The sequence below is a fragment of the Rhea pennata genome, chromosome 3, assembly GCF_028389875.1.
Source record: "Rhea pennata isolate bPtePen1 chromosome 3, bPtePen1.pri, whole genome shotgun sequence".
NCBI lineage: Eukaryota > Metazoa > Chordata > Aves > Rheiformes > Rheidae > Rhea > Rhea pennata.
The window spans coordinates 122,140,360-122,160,238 of NC_084665.1; the positions used below are offsets into that span (position 1 = coordinate 122,140,360).

Sequence of the window (19,879 nt, forward strand, 5' to 3'; positions counted from 1 at the left end):
TGGACTGACATCTAAGCTATATCTCTCAGAGTTTCAGATTAGCTTCTACACAGGCAAGCCGTGCACTCCTTGCTATTGAAGGTAGTGAACTTCAATTTTTAAAACTTAAATTACAGCATCTTCAGAAGAGGTTTCTTCAAGGGAACACTGTACTGAAATTATGTTATAAGATATGTCTTCCAAAGAGAAAGAGAAGACATTAGAGTCAGAAAACAAATGCTTATTTAGAATGAAAAGTAAATAAATATGGGAACATGAGAATAGGAGTGTGAGGAAAAAGTTTTAAAGGAGGTCCCTGACTGGATATTCTTTTAGTTCACTTTCCTTCTTCACAGAGGAGCACAGGAGTTGGGAAAGGCCATCAAAGCAGACTTTACTCTGTCTGCTCTGATATGTGCTTATCGGATTTGATTCTGGGAAGATGGGCTTAGATCTACCTGCACTCAAAAAAACCCAAAAAACAAAAACCCTATTTCTTACAGAGGGCATACTACAGATCCTGGGAATTAGCTGAATCCTGGGAATTATGGGTGATAATAAAAACACATATAAGCAGAAATGAGGGTCTGAGGTTATGGGAAAGGAGTTTCGCCAAACTGAGCTGGTCAGGGACAGACCTGTTGCACAGGGACCCTTGTTCAAGGATACTGCTTAGGGGCATCTGTCCTAGTGTTTCCTGTCTTGGAGACTTACCTCCTCAAGTTGCCCCAGCAGAAATATCAACAATGCTCATCTTTTACATGATCAACATGAACACTGGAGCAGTTGCCCAGGGATATTGTGGAATCTCCATCTTTAGAGACATTCAAAACCTGACTGGACACAGTTTGGAGCAACCTGCACTAGCTGACCCTCTTCTAAGCAGGAGACTTGGACCAGATAATCTCCAGAGGTCCCTTCTGGCCTCAACCATTCTATGATACTGTGAATCATGGTTTGGAGTGGCCACACCTGTAGTAAAGGGTTCATCTATCCATGGTTAATGCTTATTTTGGTTTTCTGTTTAGGCTGACACAAGAAGCTGTTGGGTGGTGACTTTTGCAATTTAAATATTCTTCTGCCTAGACATGGGCTGAAACCAGCAAACTCTCATGACATGTGAGATCATCTTTATTACTGGGTGATGGCTTCCAGTCTCTATAAAAGTTTGCTGAATTTAACTTGTGACTAAAAGGTTGCACTTGAGCCATGTGGTCCACTCTGACTCCCAACTGTTTAACTTTGCAGCTAATCAGTACCTGACAGCTCTCATGTTCTAGGAGGAATATATACTAGAAACCTGTTATGCAATTGATATATGCTGGTCAAAAGATGGGAGGATGTTTTTTTCTGAAAATCTTTTTTTTTTTTTTTTCTGTTACAATTTACATGATGGAGGGTTGAGTTTTTGAAAGCATTTGCTTTTTTTAATATGAAGAAGTAAATTTATGGAAAAAAAGTTTAATTGGAGCAAAAGAATGTTGACCCATGGTCATGGTATTTTGAGATGAAACGATCACCTGGTATTGCAGTTCTGGTATTGCAGGTTCACATTATTCTCCCCAATCTGGAAACTCTACATACTCTTGCTTGTTTACATACTCTAAGATATATCATGGGGAGGAGATTTGTTTTGCTAAAGAAGGTTGAATTTTTTCCATTATAAAATGAATGGTTGGCCAAATAGATCAGTCCCTTAAAAAAAAAAATGTTGGCTTTCCAGATAAATTTTCCAGGTATTGACATATGTGCCTGTGTAAGAAACTGGTATTTTCTCTGCAAAACTCCCCTTCTCTCAGTTCTGTGGCTAATCTTTAGCAAATTCTCCTGCCTGGCTGTCCTCAAAGTAGACTAATGTTCGTCTGGGAGCAAAAGACCTACCAGGAGCAAATGATTAGGGTAAAAGAAGTAAATAGAAATTTGCACATGCTCTTACTCTGGTAGAGTCTGATGGAGGCAGTAAGAGATGTGGGTGGAAAGAGTGACACACAGTACTGGAGAGGAGCCTGCCGCAATCACTGCTCTGTTCTGGAGAGGGTGGCAGGATGAGAAAGGGAGTTGTCCCTGTGCTGTATGTCATAGACCAAATCTAACCACCACCTAACAATTAAAAACATAAACACATTCGTTGATCACTTAAAGGAAAAGGCTAGTGCTGGTGGAATGACTGGCCATAGTAAACAGTTATGAATTTCAAGAGAGGAAATGTTCTTTGTTCGTGGAACAACTAACAAAGCTGGGATGAAGGAGAGCAAGGGAAAAACTGAGCTGAAGAGAAGCTGTTGATGCGCAGGGAGAGCATTTCAGTTCCGAAGGGGCATCTTGGATGCAGTCTCATTAAGGTAGCAATCATAACGTAGGTGACAGTTTCTATAGGAAACAATCCTGAGACGATAAGGAAGTGGACAAGATCACCTGTGTTTCCTACAGAAACTCACTCTTTGCTCAGATCTCTGTTTATCAGATTTAAATCTTTTAGGGTTTTTTGAGGAAGACAGATTTCTCTTTCCATATCTTTTCTGCTCTTTGACCTGGGAAATAGGGCTAACTATTGCGCATTGATTATGTGAACCTTGCATATTGTAATCAGTAAAATTTCATAAAATTTTCAACTATTTCTGTTGTAAAATATTTTTAGGCAAGATAGATCTCTGATATCACTATGTTAGATGCAAAATATTTTTAGGAGCTCTTATCTCTAAGGTCTTATAGAGATTGAGCCAACTGACATTTTATTTTTGGCTTCTCAATCATGGTCATTCAGAAAATTGTCATGGACCATATGCAAAAATGTCCTTAAAAGACTGGGTAAATTTATTTACTATAGTTCAATAAATCAATGTTCTTGCACACATCCTATAATTACAACGGTTCTGCGTGTTCACTTTGCTATTTGAAAGAGCCAATTTTTCCATTTAAAACATTTATAATTGTTTTCCCTCAATTGTTCTAGCCATGTTTTAATCATGTCATGTAACAACCTTTAAAACGTGTCTAGAAAAGCCTGCAGCTGTTCCCTCCTTGCTTTCTCTCTATTGAGTTATATTTAAGCCAGTGTCTCTGAAAACAGGCAGTAATAAAAGGGATATTATCCTCAGCAAATATCTTAATCATGGTAAATCTCTGTTGCCCTACAAATGACTGCATGGGGGATTACAGCTGAGTAAGCCATTTGCTGAATATCACTGCCACCTTTCCTAGGCCATTTAAGCATGTTTAATTTTTCGGAGTGAAACATGAAACCCACTAATACAAATGTTTGCATTTGGACTGAATTATATCCAGACTGTAACAGTTATAGCAGGCTTAGGACCAGATTGTGACTGATCTGTAGGAGGCCAGTTCTGCTTGGGAGAGTGAGAGAGAAAAATGCAGATTCATTCCCAGTCCCAGCTCACTTATGTCACTTACGCTGCCTCGGTCCTTTTCAATATTTATATAAGGGTATTATGGGTTGAAGTACCAGTAAATATATGGATGATGTTTAGCTCCATATTTTCTTTACATCAATCACAGTCCTTGCCATTGCCCAGTGCCTGGAAGCCATCAGTGTCTGGATAAAAGACAGCTGGCTTTAGTTCATCCTGGCTGAGACTGAGGTGGCAATGTTATAAAGCAGAAAATACTTTCAGGGACTTGTGTCCTCTGTAACATCACTTTCCATTCGTTGGTTTATCTAGATTTCTATCAGGTTGCCCAGAAACGTTGAGAGCATCTGTTCTGCAGTGATGAAGCTTCAGGGAACCTTTTGGGAATCTGAAATACTACTACTTGCTTCATCCTTTCATTTTTGTTTTTCTTTCTTCTTTTTAAAAAATGGTGTCTTTTTTCATAGCAGCCTCGGGAACTGCTGCCCTAACCAGGTTGGACTTGGGCAGAGCAGTCCACATATTCACAACCTTGAAAACCAGCAGCTCCAGTAAGTGTTTCCTAGGGCAGAATTCAGTGACTGGGAGTAGGTGGCACTTTTTTCAGATGGTGTCACACCACATCACGCCAAGAGCACATCACCGCTAAACTGCACTGGTTCCCAAGGAGTACACGGTCAGATTTACTATACCCATGTCGTATTTCAAGCCATCTGCCTACTGACTTCCTGGGGCAGCTCCAAGGGTAAGAACTGCAGATGGTAGAAGTAGAGATTTATTGTCAATTGTCTCATGATGACTGGACCAGCTTTCAGTAGAAGTGCAAAGGCCATGAATCACGGAGTTTTCTGAGCAAATTACAACAGTCACCGTGTTTGGGTCCCAGAGAAGTTCTCAAATGATAAACTCTGACTTGACCACTCAACAGAATTTAGTAAAGTATTCTAAGGACCTTATGTGGGTCCATAGAGCATGTGGTTAAGCAATCAGTTATACTTGATAATTGGAAGAAGTAGCTAATAAAAACCAAATTAGAACAGGAAATTCAATTAGTGCTTTGTAAGAAATAAGATCTTCGCAGAGGACTCTGGCAACTTGCTTGTTAGAGTCTTCAAAATTGATCTTTTTCTAAAGTTAATCAACTATTTCATATTTCAACCACTTTAGTCAGTCACAGATATTCTCTCTTCCCATGTTATAGGTTTAACATTGACTGTGTATAGCTTGTTCTATTCCAGTTTTATACCCTTGCGCTTTTAGCTTGAATCCATATTTTGTTCTAAGCAACAAAAGTCTATTTTTTTTCTATTTTGTCCTTATTTGTAGGTTTTGTAGTCTTTACAGTTCCTGTGATTAATAAGCATAACTTTGATTAAGTGATAGTGTTTATACTTTAATAGATTCTGTTATACCTAGGTAGTATTCTTACGTATACCACCTTCAATGTTAAAAAGAGCTTTATTCCTGCTTCCTGTCACTGTTTTACATGCTCAGATGGTCATGGGTTTGCTACTATAGATATTCCTCAGGGATGTGTGATCTTCAAACAGGCTCTCCCTTGAATAAGTTAGGTCTTAGTTCTGTCTTCATCTATTGGGAATGAATGAGAAAGTTTTTACCTGTTTCATAAATGTTCTGGGGCTGTGAAAGTGTTCCTGCAGTGGGATAAAAACTGGGACCTAAAGATTTTTGGAAAAGGCTAAACAGGAAGAACGAAGATTACATACCAGGATAAACAGGGTTTAGGGTTAAGATTCTTACAAGGACTGTGAGGGTTTGGACCAGGGTTTTCACATTTCAGGTGGCTCTTCTGTTCTCTAGGTAATAGACTGTTTTGAGGTGACTGTATTTTTAGTTTTGAATATTAATTTTCAAGTCGAGAATGAGAAGTCATTTGCTCTAAGACATTTCTTTCAAATCAGCACATTATTGTCCTGGATTTCTTCAGAGGTAATGCTTGGTTTCTTCATATAGTTTCTCCTGAAAAATCTCATCTAATGTAGAAGTTAGCCCTGCTTTGAGCAGCAGTTGGACCAGACAATCTCCTGAGGAGTCTTCAAACCTAAACTCTTGTATGATTCTACTTTGGCCAAAATTCCCAACCAAGAAGAAATGATTCTTGAGCCTGTAGTTACAGCACAATCAAAAATGTCACATTATGTGCTAGCTGCTGTAGTATAAAGTGTTAAATATGAAGTACTTATTAGAGAGTGTTCATTTATACTGAGTAGTTTGATACATGTGGATTTTGCAGAAGTCCTAAGATTTTATATATTGGTGATAGCAGACAGAGAGAACACCCAGTGACATGAAGAGACAAGTGTCATGTCTGTGCTAGCAAGCAATACAGGGCCGGGGCAGCCCCAAGCAGGCTAACGATTATCTGCACTGTTTAGTCGTTGGTGTGGTCTGTGGCAGCTTTGACCTAGGACAAATAGCAGCATTTTGAACGATGAGTGACTATGCTTGCAAGGTTACCTTGGTTTGGGGATCACTCCTGTTAAGTGGTTTAGATGCAGCACCTTGCGGTGGGGAAAAGGGGGAGGGTTTAGCTGTGTAAATGCAAGCTGAGCAATGCCAGATGGCTGTGAGGCTGGAGAACAGTCTTTGGCCTGTTGTTGCTACATCTCTAGCAGTAAATAACACGATCCAATGGAATGTTGCTCTGCAGAGACTGGGGAGGTTGAAGTTATAGAGTCCTGGCTATGCACTCTGTTGGCTGTTGACTTGTTGTAGACAAGTCATTTCAGTTTTCTTGGTCTCTTTCAGCACACATCCAGATGTCTAGCTATTTAGATGCAGCTCTTCCAAATGGAGTTTATCTTCTGTAGTGTGTTGGTAAACATACATGAGGAGGGCCTTTTTTAAGCGGGGACCTCTAGGGGTTCCCATAATACAAATAATAATAGCAAAGAGGAATGACATGTGATTGCTTCTGAAATAACTGCCTGGTCTCTTTGATGGATGTAAACCGAGATACTGTTCTGTTTGCATCAACCTTACAAATGCAGGAGTATATTTTGTGTTCTTGGACTGTCCATTGCACTTGAGAGCCATTTTGCACATTTATATTTGCAACAGGCAAGAGCAGTTCCCACCATTAACAAAATTAGTACGGCTCTTACTGGATCTGCCAAGGGAGCTATCCTTGTGAAAAAAGCTATTGAGTGTAATTATGCTCACATTTCAACTGCTGTGAAGTAGGATGAATGCTTGGCAGGTGGAGGGCTGATCTCTGTACAAGGAACATGCCTAAAGATGAGCCTTTACCTTCACCTGCCACAGACTCCTAATATAACTGTGGGGAAATCAGTCAATTGCCATGCTTCACTTACTTGTATGCAAAATGAAATAATATTGACTATTTACTAGATCTCACATGTACTTGATTAAAAAAATCATTAAATGTGCTGATAATGCCATAAAGGTAATGCATTATGCAAATAATCACTGCTATTCTAGGAAATGCAGCTGTAAGGCTGCGATTCTGCTGGCAGTTGATGTGCACGTCTGGGCATATGCCAAGAATTGCTGCTGCCTCTGACAAGCTCGCACACCATGGGATGGTGATAAGGCTCCTTTCACGCTGGGTGCCTGCCTCTGGATCAGCTGAATAATTAAGTGTTTATTTCCTTCCAGATGAGTACAAGAGTAAAGTAGCCTGTGAAGATGACAAGCTGAGGCTAAGCTGTAAGAAGAGCATGGTGATAGCCATTTACTCTGCTATCTTTGGAAGGACACAAGGAGGCAGCCTGGAGTGCCCCTACCAAAGCCTAGGGATGCCCATGATTGGTAAGCAGGGGAATGTCTTGACAGAGCACATTGATCTGAGTGGGGTAATTTCATATACTGTCATCATGGTAGTGCTGGCACAAATCATGGCTAGGGAGAGCAGAACTAGCACATGCAATCTGCTACTGTGATGCAGCTGATGTGTGGCACTGGTTTGTCACCCAGCGGTGAGCTCCATCATGAGCTCTGAACTCCTGAGGTTCACGTGTACACCCTAGCCAAGTTACTGAGCCACAGACTTTTGGCAGATTCATCAGACTAAGTGCTTGAGACTACTCCTTGAGTTTCTTGATCAATTTTCTTTCCTTCTGGTCTTTCATCCCTACCTATGCTATGGATGAGTGTATTATCAGCAGGTGTAATGGACCACTTGTGGCAAAGTCAAGCAAGAGAATGTATTTAAACTTTAGTAAAAGTCATTTAGCAATGAGTGAAAATTGTCAAAGCAAGCTGTTAAGTTGCATCATGTTATGGCTGGTTTACAGAACCTTCAGGTAGTTTCTTTTCTCCCAGGTTATCACAGTCTCATCTTCATGTGTTAATGATCCATAAATTGAAAAACATTCAGCAGAACTGTCTGTTCCTGAGCCAAAATGAAATGAGTTTGAGCATTTTGAGCTGTGTCAGAGAGAATGAATGTCCACAGTGCAAAATGCTGTGGTCAGCTTTCCTCATCATGAGTGTCTGCAGAGGTGAGAGAGGATTGACCGGTTTCTCAAAAGGACTCCCCTTCAAAAGCGGGGGGGACTTCAGAGGGGCTGCATAGAAAAGCCTGAGCTGGTATCTGTTCAGCTGTATCTGGAGATATTTGTCTTCGCAGCTGTTGATCCAACACCCTTAAGGAATTAAATGCTGTTCAGATGGAGGCAGGTGAAGTGACTGTTTGGAAATATGATATGCACATGATGGGTGTCGGTAAGGAACTACAGGTGGAATCAGGCCAGCTAAGTTGATTGTGCAGCACAGTAAGTGCTTGAGTTGTGTTGCTGCAAGAATCCGAGCGTTTGCAGCACAGCCGAGTAGTTCAGTCTCCTACCCAGTCTTGTGGATATACGGCAGGAGAGTCACAGTCACTTAAAAAGTTACCTCCTGACCTCTGAGGTGACTTATCTGTCTCTGAACGTACTTCTGTTGTACCCAGTTGCCAGAGAACAAACAGATGCTGAAACATCTCCATTTGACAAGTTGGCTTAAGCTTCTTTTATATGACATTTGCAATGGCCTGAGAGTGTGGATGTTAATGGCCACGGTGGTTTGGCTGCCAGGTGGTGACTTGCTGAGTTGGTGAATCCTGATGGACTTACAGCGTGTGCTCAAACAGAGAACTGCTTTGTCCTTGGTGAGAGTCCAGGAATAGGCATTTACAGGTGAGAAAGTACTGATGTGGGGAATCTGCTTTCTGAGTGGTCACATGTAGCAGAACTCTTCACTTTGAATGAAAGTCACAAAGGGTAAAATTTTACTCTTCTCTGCCCAGGTGCAAAGTCCTGAAACTTATGCTAGATGAGAGCAGGAGATATGGCACTAGAAAAGGGATGGGAGGCAGTGGAGTTGCAAGAGCAAAACTGCAGCTAAGAGAACCAGCTGTGAGGTATGACAGCAAGGCTCCAGGTGTTTCAAACTGGCCTTGTGATGTCTATAAATTATGATGTTTGCCCAAGGAAATAAGGTGTCTGATCCTATAGCGTGGCACGCAGTCTGCTGCTGGAAGGAGGCAGGGGCTTCCTTCAATGTCAGCTCTTAAATGAAAACGAGTTACAAGAGCAGGTTCAACACAGAACAATATAATGCCAAATTGACAGTGGGAACACTTTACACTTTCATCTTTACACTGAATCCACTATAGGGTTTTAGGCTGTGGCCTGAGGCTAAAAAAATTGAGTTGTTGGACATCTGTTTTGTGTGAGATGACCAGATGGGACAGTGCTCTTATGATGCAGTTAGGGGAAGTGAATTGGTAGATGTGTCAGCACTCCTGTGTTGGCTCTGAATAAGGGAAACAAGTACAGAATCCGTGTGCAACCCAAATGAGTGAAAATGCATACATTTACAGTGCTGAAGTGGGGAGGTTGTACTCCATGTTGCCGCTAGTAATCGTGGGCACGGTGTGCAGAGTTCCCTGAGCCTGCTTCAGAAAACATATTTCTGCCGTGGGCCTGCCTAGCTCAGGAGGCCCTCACCTTCAGGAATAGGTGAAAACATCGCAGCTTGAAAATCAGAGCTTTCTCTAGTTACAGAACATTTCTCTGCAGGTTTCCACAGCCCTGCAATATGAGGAGGGCCATCCTGTGACAGCCTTTGATCCCAAACATTAGCAACGAGCTGATCTCACAAATCTAACTGAATGACTCAGACTCCATGGCAGCATCCAGTTCCTGTAAGGCAGAATCCAACTGCTTTGTGCTCTGGAGGATTTATTCTGTTTGAATTTCATGGAACTGATGATTTGTATCAAGTCTGAGCTTTGGCAAAGGATCTTTTTGTGGGAAGTAGGTCCTGGATAAGTTTGCAGTGATTATTTTTATTCTGTCAGCATGAGTTACTGTTGAGTGAAGAACTCCTGACAGTTGCCTCAAAGGTGGGGAAGGGTAACTGCTCTTCCTCTCAAAATGAAAAAACAGTTCAGAAAGTTTTTTTCTATTCTTTTTTTTGAGCAAAATGCATATTTACGTTGCATTTAGAAACCTACAGCTTCTATATGTGAGACTTTTAAAGAACTGAGGTCTAAGATGGGAGGAGGGATGGCCTAGTAGAGTGTTGTATTCATTTACAACTCTACCGCAAAGCGGACAAATCATTTAATCTGCATTGTTTCTGTATTGTAACATTTGCAGACCTTTAACAACCATATAAGCTTGTGAGTGGTGTAGGATCCCTAAGTAAGGTTTCATACACCATGCTATGCCAAATGTTGCTTTCTCTCTAATATCTATATTAATGTGCTTGGCTTCTGAAAAAGGAAAGCTGTTGGGAATAACTGCATCTTATCCCTGTTATGTTAAAAAAAAAAAAAAAAAAAAAAAAACTACCAGGATTCCCTTTTAACCAGAAACATGCTGAAACTTGTGTCTCTGACTGTAATGGGAAACCTCTGCAAACAGCTGGACCCTCTTTGAATGCCTTGGGAGCTCTGAAAACCTCCAACAGGAATTTGACCTTATTTGTAACTCTCTTAATAAAGCTTCCACTTTGCTGCCAGCATGGGCAGAGACAATACATAAAGCATAGGGAAGTCTCTGGGGAAAGAGTTATTTGCAAGCAACAAACCATTAATATCCTTCAGCCCAGTGAGTCCTTTGCCTCTTTATTGTGCTGTTCACAGCTGCTTCTGTCTGCATGTTTTTGAGTGACTTGTTTATACTGCAAGAAGCCAACTTAAAAATGGCTTTTTTTTAACTTGTATCCAAATGCAAGGTAATGATCTAATTAGGGGATTGAGGAGGAGGAACTTGGGTGTAAAACAGTTACCCTTTTATCATGTAGTAGAACAATATCCTTGATCACATTCAGTGTATGTGACGCGTTCACATTTATACATTTATACACATTTATACAGCAGCTCTCTCTGCCCAAGGGGAATGAGATGGACATGTCCAGCTCACCTCGAACATCTGGATCTGGGTGTCCTCAAGGACCCTGTCACTCTCCATTGAGTATACAAAGAGCCCAAAGCAATTTCACGGCTTGCCTGGGTTGAAGGATTCTAGGCTTGGGTTCAGAGTCCGCACAAGATCATGAGAACTCTAGCTCCAAAGCCGAGGTTCAGGCCATGGTATGTAGGTGGAGCTGAGTAGTCTGCTGAGAAGTGAAATGTCCTTGTCACCTAGCATAGAAGTTTTCTCCTGTGTCTCTATATAGAGAAAATGGATGTGTACAGAGCCCTGAGGCAACTCAGATGGTCAGCGATTCTGTATAGCTCCTTGGATCTGATAATGTAAGAGCAGAGAATTGAGTTCAGCAAAGGTTGCTTGTGCTTTAGATGCTGATTCCTTGGCGTTCGTAATTTTATTGCAGGGCCGGAAAGTCATTCAGCCCAGTTTGTATTGATTTCCTCTTAATGCAGATGTCTGTGTGACTTGAACCAGAGCCTTCACAGTCTATTACATAAATATCTATTACACTGTATAAATAATAGACTCTTGTAGTCTATTTACTTGTGACCAGGTCTAATGTGTGAATAAGTACGAAATACGTGCAATAAAAATAATCATTTTAGGCCATGGATACTTGTTACTGTTCCTGCCAACAGAAAACTGGTTTTAAGAGATTACTGCCCCTCTGTCCATTCATTCTTGTCTCCCCTCCTCTTCTCCAGCCACAAAAATTTCCCACTCTGTTTCTGTAAGTGCAAGTCTGTGACTGTGCTCTAAACTTGATCTGTGAAATGCTACAAAGGAAAAAAAAAGCATATTTTGGGGGGAAGGTATTTTTGTTATTTAGAGCATGTCAGATTTTTGGTAAGAGCATAGAATCAGAAGAAGTTGAATCAGGAGAACAGATGAGGTGGCGAATCAGGGTGATGAGGGTGGAAATAACTCCCACTGGCAGGAGCAGTGACAGGAATCTCTTAAGCCTGTTTTGCAGTAGAAGATTCGTAGTGTGGAGCCATAGCCTGAACAGAAAAGGATTAAAAAAAAAAAAAAAAAAAAAAAAGCCAGCCCCTTTTGCTGGTGCTGTGTGGAGCCTGGAAGATCTCCAAATGGTGGAGCTGGCACAACAATGAGTACTAGCCTCCGGCATAGACAGGGAGGCAGCTGGAGCTGGTTGTGGCAGGAGGGAAGGAGGGACCCACTGAAATCTGTGCTGAGCAAATGATGGCATGTAACACGGCCGTCCTTTTGGGGGTCCGAGGGCTTGTGTCTGGAAACGTTGTTTTGCTACATCCTGATTTCACCATGCTGCTGCTGATGGCTGTGATGCTTGGTGTGTGGGATGAGCAGCACATGGAGAAGGGAGTTGGATTGCAACTTTCTTCTATAATGTGCCCGTCAGGCTTCCAGAGTGCCTGTAGGTGTGACGCTCTCTGTCTAGGTTTGATTTACATTACTGCTTTGTTATGTGTAATACTGATGATTAAGAACATGCTTTTAGAGGCTGAGCTGTATATATGTAATAAAACCCACAACTATCCAGGTTTGAAGGCTAAATAAATATCAGTTGCTGTTTAATTCACATATAATACCTTATTAAATCTAAATTGAAATGAAATATCCATTTAGAACTCTAAGTGGGACATAGGCTGCTTTTAAAAAGTTGTTTTTCAGTTTTAGCTAGTTTGCCTGTTTCACTTTTTGTTTCAAAACACCAGGAGGTAATTAAAATCACTTTTCAGCTTTGTTTCTAAAAAAAATCAAACTATTGTTGGATTCCATAGAGTAATAAAAAAATGATTTATATAAAATTCTAGGGTTTCATGTCTACCCCGTTGGCTTTTTTAATGAAGAGAATCCATTCAAATTTGTTTCTGGACAAGATCTTTCTCAAAGCCAAGATTTAACTTGGTTAAAAAAAGGAAAGTTTACAGCAGAGTATAAACCCCCCTGAAATGTTTCTAAATAAGAATTCTGATAACACTAATTTAAATAGCACTAGCAAGCTCTGTGATGATATACTATTGCTATTTGGGGAAATAAAGTGGGTGTTTGTATCGCCTTCAACAGGATCAACTTAAGTGATCTTAAAAAAGATGCCTATTGCCCTGCTATTAGTTAAAGGAAATACAGAATATATTCCCAAAAATAAAAGGGCAGAACCTTAGAGATGTAAATTTGTAGCATCTCAACTGATTTCCATTGAGTTACTCTAATGAAAACCAGTGTAACTTGTTCAGAACTGATAAAGTTCCTCTTAAAATAATTCAGATGTCAATCAAGAATAAGACAAAATTACCATGACAGGTAATGCTGAGCCTGAGAAACAGAGGTAATGTGAAACCTGTGAGGTTACAAGCACTCAGTGTTTTATTTTAGGAATCAAGGGCAAGAAGTGACTTGCAGGTTGCATCAACTGGTTAGTCTCTTGAAGAAGTGGGCCAGTCCCAAGAAGTTTAGATCTTGCTTCAGTCTAGATGCAGGCACCAGCACCTGTGGAAATGTACCCGCAATCTGGAAAATGCTTCTGTTGGGCTGTAATGAATTGGAAGGACAGATGGACTCAGGGGCTTTCTGTAGCAGTAGATGCATTGAACTGCAACATCCATATCCCTGGCCGAAGCAAAAGCTGTTAGCTTCTTTGCTTTTTATCTTGAATGCCTTATGGCCTACAATGAACCATTTTCTGCTGCAAATTAAATAATAAAATTTTTACTGTTGCTGCCAGACCAAAACTTCTTTGTTCTCTGAGACTTCTTGGAGCCAAGTTTGAAGCTGTCTTCAGATTCTCACTTTAGCCCCCTAAACCTGCAAAGTGGTATTCATTTGCTCAATTTTACACACTCTGAGTTAGTCTCTGCAAAACTGAAGCCTCATAAGTTTTATATGAACTCTGGTTCGAGATGCAAAAGTGATAAGATGATTTGAGGTCACATTAATAAACTAAGTGTTTCTAAATGTAACTTATAGCATCTGCAATTAAGTCTGCAATTGATCCTTCAACTGCAGTCTCTAGATGTAATTAAAATTTCTTTTAAGACCATTTTCTCTTTTCTGGCCCACTGCTAAAGTTTCCAAAGTTTTATGAAGTGTTTGGTGAGTAATTTTTCTCTCTTTCATTACAATGTTTTTTTTAAGTAAAACTGGCCTTCTTAGCACACCCTCCTTGTGCTTGTATATAGCTTTTTTTTTCAGTCAGCCTTTTCCAGTGGCATTATATGAAATATAGTTCTTAAACCTAGCTTCACCAACACCAAGTTCCCTCCCGATCTTTGTAGCAATGCTGGTACGAATTTATATCAGAAACCCAACTCAACCTGATATGGAAGTACCAGGCACCGCAGAAGCATAAAGCATAAAAGCTCACAGAAAAGGAAATGATAGGGTTTGAGTGCTGAGGGAGGCAGGCTTCCCTTGTCCTCATTATGGACCAGGAAGCCCAGGCATCCTGCTACCTCTACACAGCCCAGTGCCTTAATATGCAAAAACTCCCCTGAGCCCCTACTTACAGCTCAGAAATGCTTTTAACCATCTCTTTTTCAAAATTAGTCTCTTATTTCTCAACTTGGAAGAGGGGCATTTTTTTGTTTGGAAAGGTAACAGGTTTACTTTGTAGGTTTTCTGAAGTCTGTTGCTTTATGAAGGAGCTGAACTTTGTATCAGCCCCAGCTAATGAAGCATCCTTAACATACATGAGAAAATGTCCAAGAGCAGAAGGGAAACTACCTTCACTCCTGTTCATGATAGTGATTCTCTTGCGCAATGAGACAGTTTTGAGCTACTCCTAGGTAAAACATGAAGGGCATTTATCTCACTGGCAAGACTGGATTACTTTCCTCCTACTTACATCCTTCTTTCCCTTGCATTGAAGATTATTTTTTTTCTTTTGGCAAATGAGTAGATAACCACAGTTCTGATTCTGTCAGGTTGCTTTGCAGGAACTAAATTTCTCTCCTGTTAGTTGTTTGACTTCTACGTCTTCTATGTTTCATTATCTTCTCCCTGCTTTGTAGCTCTCAGGACATAATTTGTGCTGCTTTATTTTTTAGCAGAAGACCCTGTTGCGTGTTTTGGAGAAAAGTCATGTCCTCTGCTTGGGAGAATGTTCCCTCCTAGAGATGTCACTTGTTTGGAATATTTATTTTAGCTCATTCTTTTTGCCTAATCCTTGGAACACAGCAAGGAAAGCTAGGACTCTGCTGCCTGTTTTAATTCTGGATGAGGGTCTATTCCTGATGCCTTTACACTGAGCCAAAGTCTGCCACAGATTTAATCTCTTAAGCAGGCACCACCAGTCATGTTCCAGTTCTTAATCACAAGCCTCACATATACCATTGGAAATAGTGTTTTAGGCAGTAATTCTCTTTCTGAAGCCTCTTATTACAGCCAGTCACTTGGTCCTTCTGATACAACAGCTCATGCTTTTTGGCATATGGTTCTCAAGGAAAAGAACAATAAAACTTTGTTCATTGAAAAAGCAGAAGGAGTGCACCACTTCATATGCTAAATATGCAGGCTCTGAGTGCTTCCTCTGACAAATGGGTGGAGATTTTTTTCTCAGGCTCTATTTTTCTTTCTTTTCAGGAGAACACATGATTGCTATGTTGACTAAGGACATATAAGACTAATTTGCAGTGGGGGCGGTCTAGTAATGGAAACTAGATAGATCTGATGCTCAGATGAAAGAGTAATTATTGCTGTGAACATTAAGAGAGAGACTGTCCTGCCCAGAACCCCCGAGAGCACACAAGACTGAATTTAGAGGGAGATTAACAGAATAGAAGGGAATTGGAAAAAAATGGATGATCTGTAGATAAGTGCTGGATGTTAACACTAGAAAGATGAAGTACTTTTCACTGTTAATGGTTGTTCTCCCACTGTGGCCTCAGTGAACAGCACACACAGTGATCTTCTCCATGTGAGTTAGTGGGTAAAGATATAAGTGGGGCCATGGTCCTGCTGATAGTCATTCACCTTCTGTGCTTTTGGGCCAATCCTATACCTGAACCTCTTGTTCCTGTGGGTGAGACTTTTAGAAGTGAATTTTCCAGGGCAGGGGCAGTAATGGGCTTGGAAACACTGACTGGTATGTTGCTAGGTGTTTCAGTCCCCGAGTACAAGAGGGATATTGAGAAACTGGGGAGAATAGAGCAGAGGCTGTGGTATGTCAGTGTGGAGTAGAAGACCTACAAGAAGGTGGGGAGCTGGATTTGTTTGGTCTGACACAGAGGAGGCTGGGGAGAGCTCATACAACTACTTGAATATTAATTACAAAGACTACAGAGTAGGTGATGCTTTGTAGTGTCAGGTGGTAAAACAAGGGCGACAACCTGAAGTTGCGCTATGGGAAGTTCAGAGTGGATATTAGGAAAAACTACAGTACAGTAGTGCTGTGCAGGGACCAATTACACAGAGTGGCGTTCAGGACACAGCTAGACAATACTATAGCTGAGCTGATCTAGTGTCGGAGAGACCCCTCTGAGCTGAAGCTTGGATCACATAACATCCAGAGGTCCCTTCCAACCAACACTCCTGTGATCCTGAGGTCTGTGAAGAAAGGGGAGAAATGGCTTTCTTTTTAGTCTGACAGAATGGTCAATACTGGGGTATGCTGCATGCCCTGCTGCGTTTCTAGTCACAAGTAGTGCCAATGGAAAAACTCTGTGTGCCTGCCTTATGACATGCTAACACGTTAATACGTAAAACTCAGGTATACATGGTCTTGCTTGCTCTGGAAAGCGTGCCTCAGCAGTACAGGAACCTGCCTTTGCAAGCTCAACACGTACGTAGTAAGTGAGTCTGCTCATGAGTCTAACAAATGCGCAGATGTTTTTAGGCATCTGGCATATGCCCAACCTAACTATGGAATTAGTCACCTATCTCAAAAACCCAGGTGTCTAAATCTGTTTGTGGATCCACTTACGACTACTGCTGCCTTGGAGGAGGCTGTGATCTCCAGTAGAACATCTAAGAGTTACCAGAATGAAAAATTTGAACAGTTTGTAAACATTTTTTCAATCCCAGATAGTTTCTGCAATCAAAAGCAGTGGTGTATGGCTTGGCTTTGATATTTGGATGTGTCACTCTTGTTGGAGAAAAACAAGTAATAGTGAGTAACCAGACTAACGGATGTGATTAATAGACGTTGGCTCCATTTTGTTTTTTTTGACCAGGAAGAGTAATAAAGAAATACTCGTGCTGGGAAGCAGCTTTAAACTGACTAAAACCCATTCATTGTGGTGAACTTGATGATATGGACATTACATCACTGGGACTGATTCCAGGATTAAGGCCAGTGCTCTCTGCAAACTGCAGCTGGTAAAATCCTTCCTCTTAAGCTCATGAAGATAGTAGATCACGGAGGGATATCAGGCTAAGAGTCCTGGAATACTAAATGCAACTGCTAGGATGAATTACTCACTGATGGCTTAGAGTAGAAGCTGGAATGAAACTGCCCAGCAGTGAGTGTTTGTGGAGTGATCTCCAACAGGGAATTCAAACAGACCTTGCAGCAGTAGCAAGACTGGAAGGATGTACAACTTCTAGAAGGTGGGGGCAGACATAAAGAGGATAGGACAAGATGATACCACTATCCTCCCAAATCAAGACTTTAGTTTAAAATACCATATTCCAAAAGCACAGCTGATTTCTTTAAATATTTTCATATGTAGAAGTTTCACCATAGCCAGAATTCACATTTACTCTTCAACAGTGTATTGAAGCAATTCCTATTCTAATGAAAGTAGAGGGTAAATCTAATCCAACCTATGTAAGCAGGTTCTCTATCATTGGTGAAGTCTTGAATTTTTTTTAATACTGTGCAATGAGATTTGGTCTTTGTGTGCTTTAAAATGCTATTTGCATGGGCTTGACTATGCTTAGCAGTAGTTACCTCAGTGATAGCAGATTTAGGTGTTGGCACTTGCGAGTGTCTTTCTTCCCCATATCTCTGATACTTGATCACTTGTTTGTCACAGGTGTCAGTATGATATTTATTATAATGTGCACAGTTTGCACTCAGCAAGCAAGAAAGATAAAAAGCAGCAACGAAAAGGAGATGTTCCTCCAAATAAGCATGCCATCTGGCTCCAATGAGAGTGTCACATCCAGTCTTCCACTTGTGAAGATCTGGAAAATATGAAATTAGCCAGCTGCAGGGGACTACAGCTCAACGCTGCCCTGCCACATTGCTAGGCTTGGTTCCCTTGCATCTTTTTGGGGAGGTTAAGTGCATAGCTTACGGATATGAGAGCCTCCATTATCTTGTCTTTGTGAGCTCTGGGAATGGGTGCTTGGCAGGTGGAGTGTTCTGATCTGGAATTGCCTCCTGAAGAGATACTAACAAGCTTGAAGATCTCATTCCAGCACAGATCCCTGAGGATGTGTTTACATTTGGAAGTCAAATTATCTGTGTGCACTTCATAACAGCCAACGTGACTGATGTTGAGTGTTTTTATACTCGTGGGACATGCAGTAAAATAAAAAACTGTATGGTCATTTCTGAGGCTCTGATTGTCATGATGATGACACTGTGATTTATGAAGGTTCTGCAGCCTTATATATCATTCAGGCATCTCTCAGATGTGTTATTGACATATTCAATGCTAGTTAACAAGGGAATAAAGATGCCTGAATATGACATTTTGACATCTAGTTGAGTGACCTCCTTATCACGAATTCTTTGATGTGTATGAGGGAGATGGTCCCATCTGGAGTTTACAGTGCCTCTCTTCCATTTTTCAATTCAATGTGTTATGTGGAGGACTGACATGTTGACAGGTCAAAAAAAAAAAAAAAAAAAAGAAAAAAAAGGAGAGACCAAGCTAATTTCAATATCCTCCCTGAGAGTACTGCTGGCTGCTTGCCCTGTTGGTTCTGGTAATGCACAAGCCATTTCTGCTTAGATCTTGTATGGATGGAAAATAAGGGAAAATTCCCTTTGTGAACAAAGTCTTTCAAGTGAGTGTTTTGTCAAATTTTGTGCCAGATAATCCATTTCTTTTTTTCAGGGCTGTTTGCGTAAATCTGTAAGTATATTACCCAATTGAAGGGAATGGCTCAGGCCTTACCATGGAAGAAATGAGAACAGCATTTGGATTTACCATGTGGGAGTATGGTCTTGTCAGTAGGCTTTAGCTAGGTCTTGTAACATAGGTTTGTGAGATGACTTTCTGCCATTCTCGCATTCATGATATTCTAGGATTCATGAAGTTCAAAATGGCAAATGCAAAGTCTTGTATTGCAACAGCAAAGACTGGGGGCCAACTGGCTAAACGGCAGCTTTTCAGGAAAAAGACCAAGGGGTCCTGAAGGACAAGTTGAAGGTGAGTCATTAGTAAGGTCTTGTGGCAATGACAGCTAAGGAGATACTGAATTCTAATAGAATATAGCAAACAGATCAAGAGAAGGTTTTATTCACTATTTGGTGCTTATGAGACTGTGTCTGAAGTAGTGGAATGTTCATTTTGGGGCTCCCCAGGACAAGGGAGATGTTGATGAACTGGAGAGGTTCCAGCAAAGGGCCACCAAAGCTGGTCAGGGAGCCAGAGCACATGGCATACGGGGAGAGGCTGAGGGAGCTATGTTTGTTCAACCTGGAGAGGTGGATGCTCAAGGGGGTGTTATTGCTATCTTCTACTACTTAAAAGGTGGTTATACAGAAGACTTCGGAAATGCACAGCAAAAAGTCAAGAAGCAATGATCACAAATTGCAGCAATGGAACTGATTAGATAAAAGGGAAAAAATTCTTCAACTGGAGAGTGATTTAGGGTGGAACAGGTGTCCAAGGAGGCTGTGGAATATTCATCTGTGGAGATTTTCAAAACTTGCCTGGACAAATTCCTGAGCAACCTGATGTAACTTCAAAGTTGGCCCTGCTTTTTAGCAGGAGTGGACTGGATAACCTCCAGATATTGCTTCCAGCTAAATTATTCTGTGGTTTATGTGCTGCAGTTCCAACAGGTGGCTCATATCCTTATCAACATTTTCAGTGTTAAGGTTTACAACCAGTCCTTTTTCTTTCTTTCTTTTTTTTTTTCCTCTGTTCCTTACTTCCTGTGTTAGGGGATTTCATCCTCATCTGTAATTGAAGCATATAGAGCCTGTACTGTGCTTGGCTCATACTGGCTAGTGCAGTTTGGGCTGGAGTA

At 41.0% G+C, this 19,879-nt stretch overlaps 1 protein-coding gene across 2 annotated transcripts in view; it reads left to right on the forward strand.

Moving 5' to 3' along the window:
• EVA1A (eva-1 homolog A, regulator of programmed cell death) overlaps positions 1-19,879 on the forward strand; it is a 215,849-nt gene that overhangs the window by 83,760 nt on the left and 112,210 nt on the right. For both annotated transcript variants that reach the window (XM_062573205.1, XM_062573206.1), the window contains exon 4: positions 6,987-7,139. In XM_062573205.1, the coding sequence (XP_062429189.1) occupies positions 6,987-7,139 (153 nt within the window). The remainder of the gene's footprint in view (positions 1-6,986; positions 7,140-19,879) is intronic.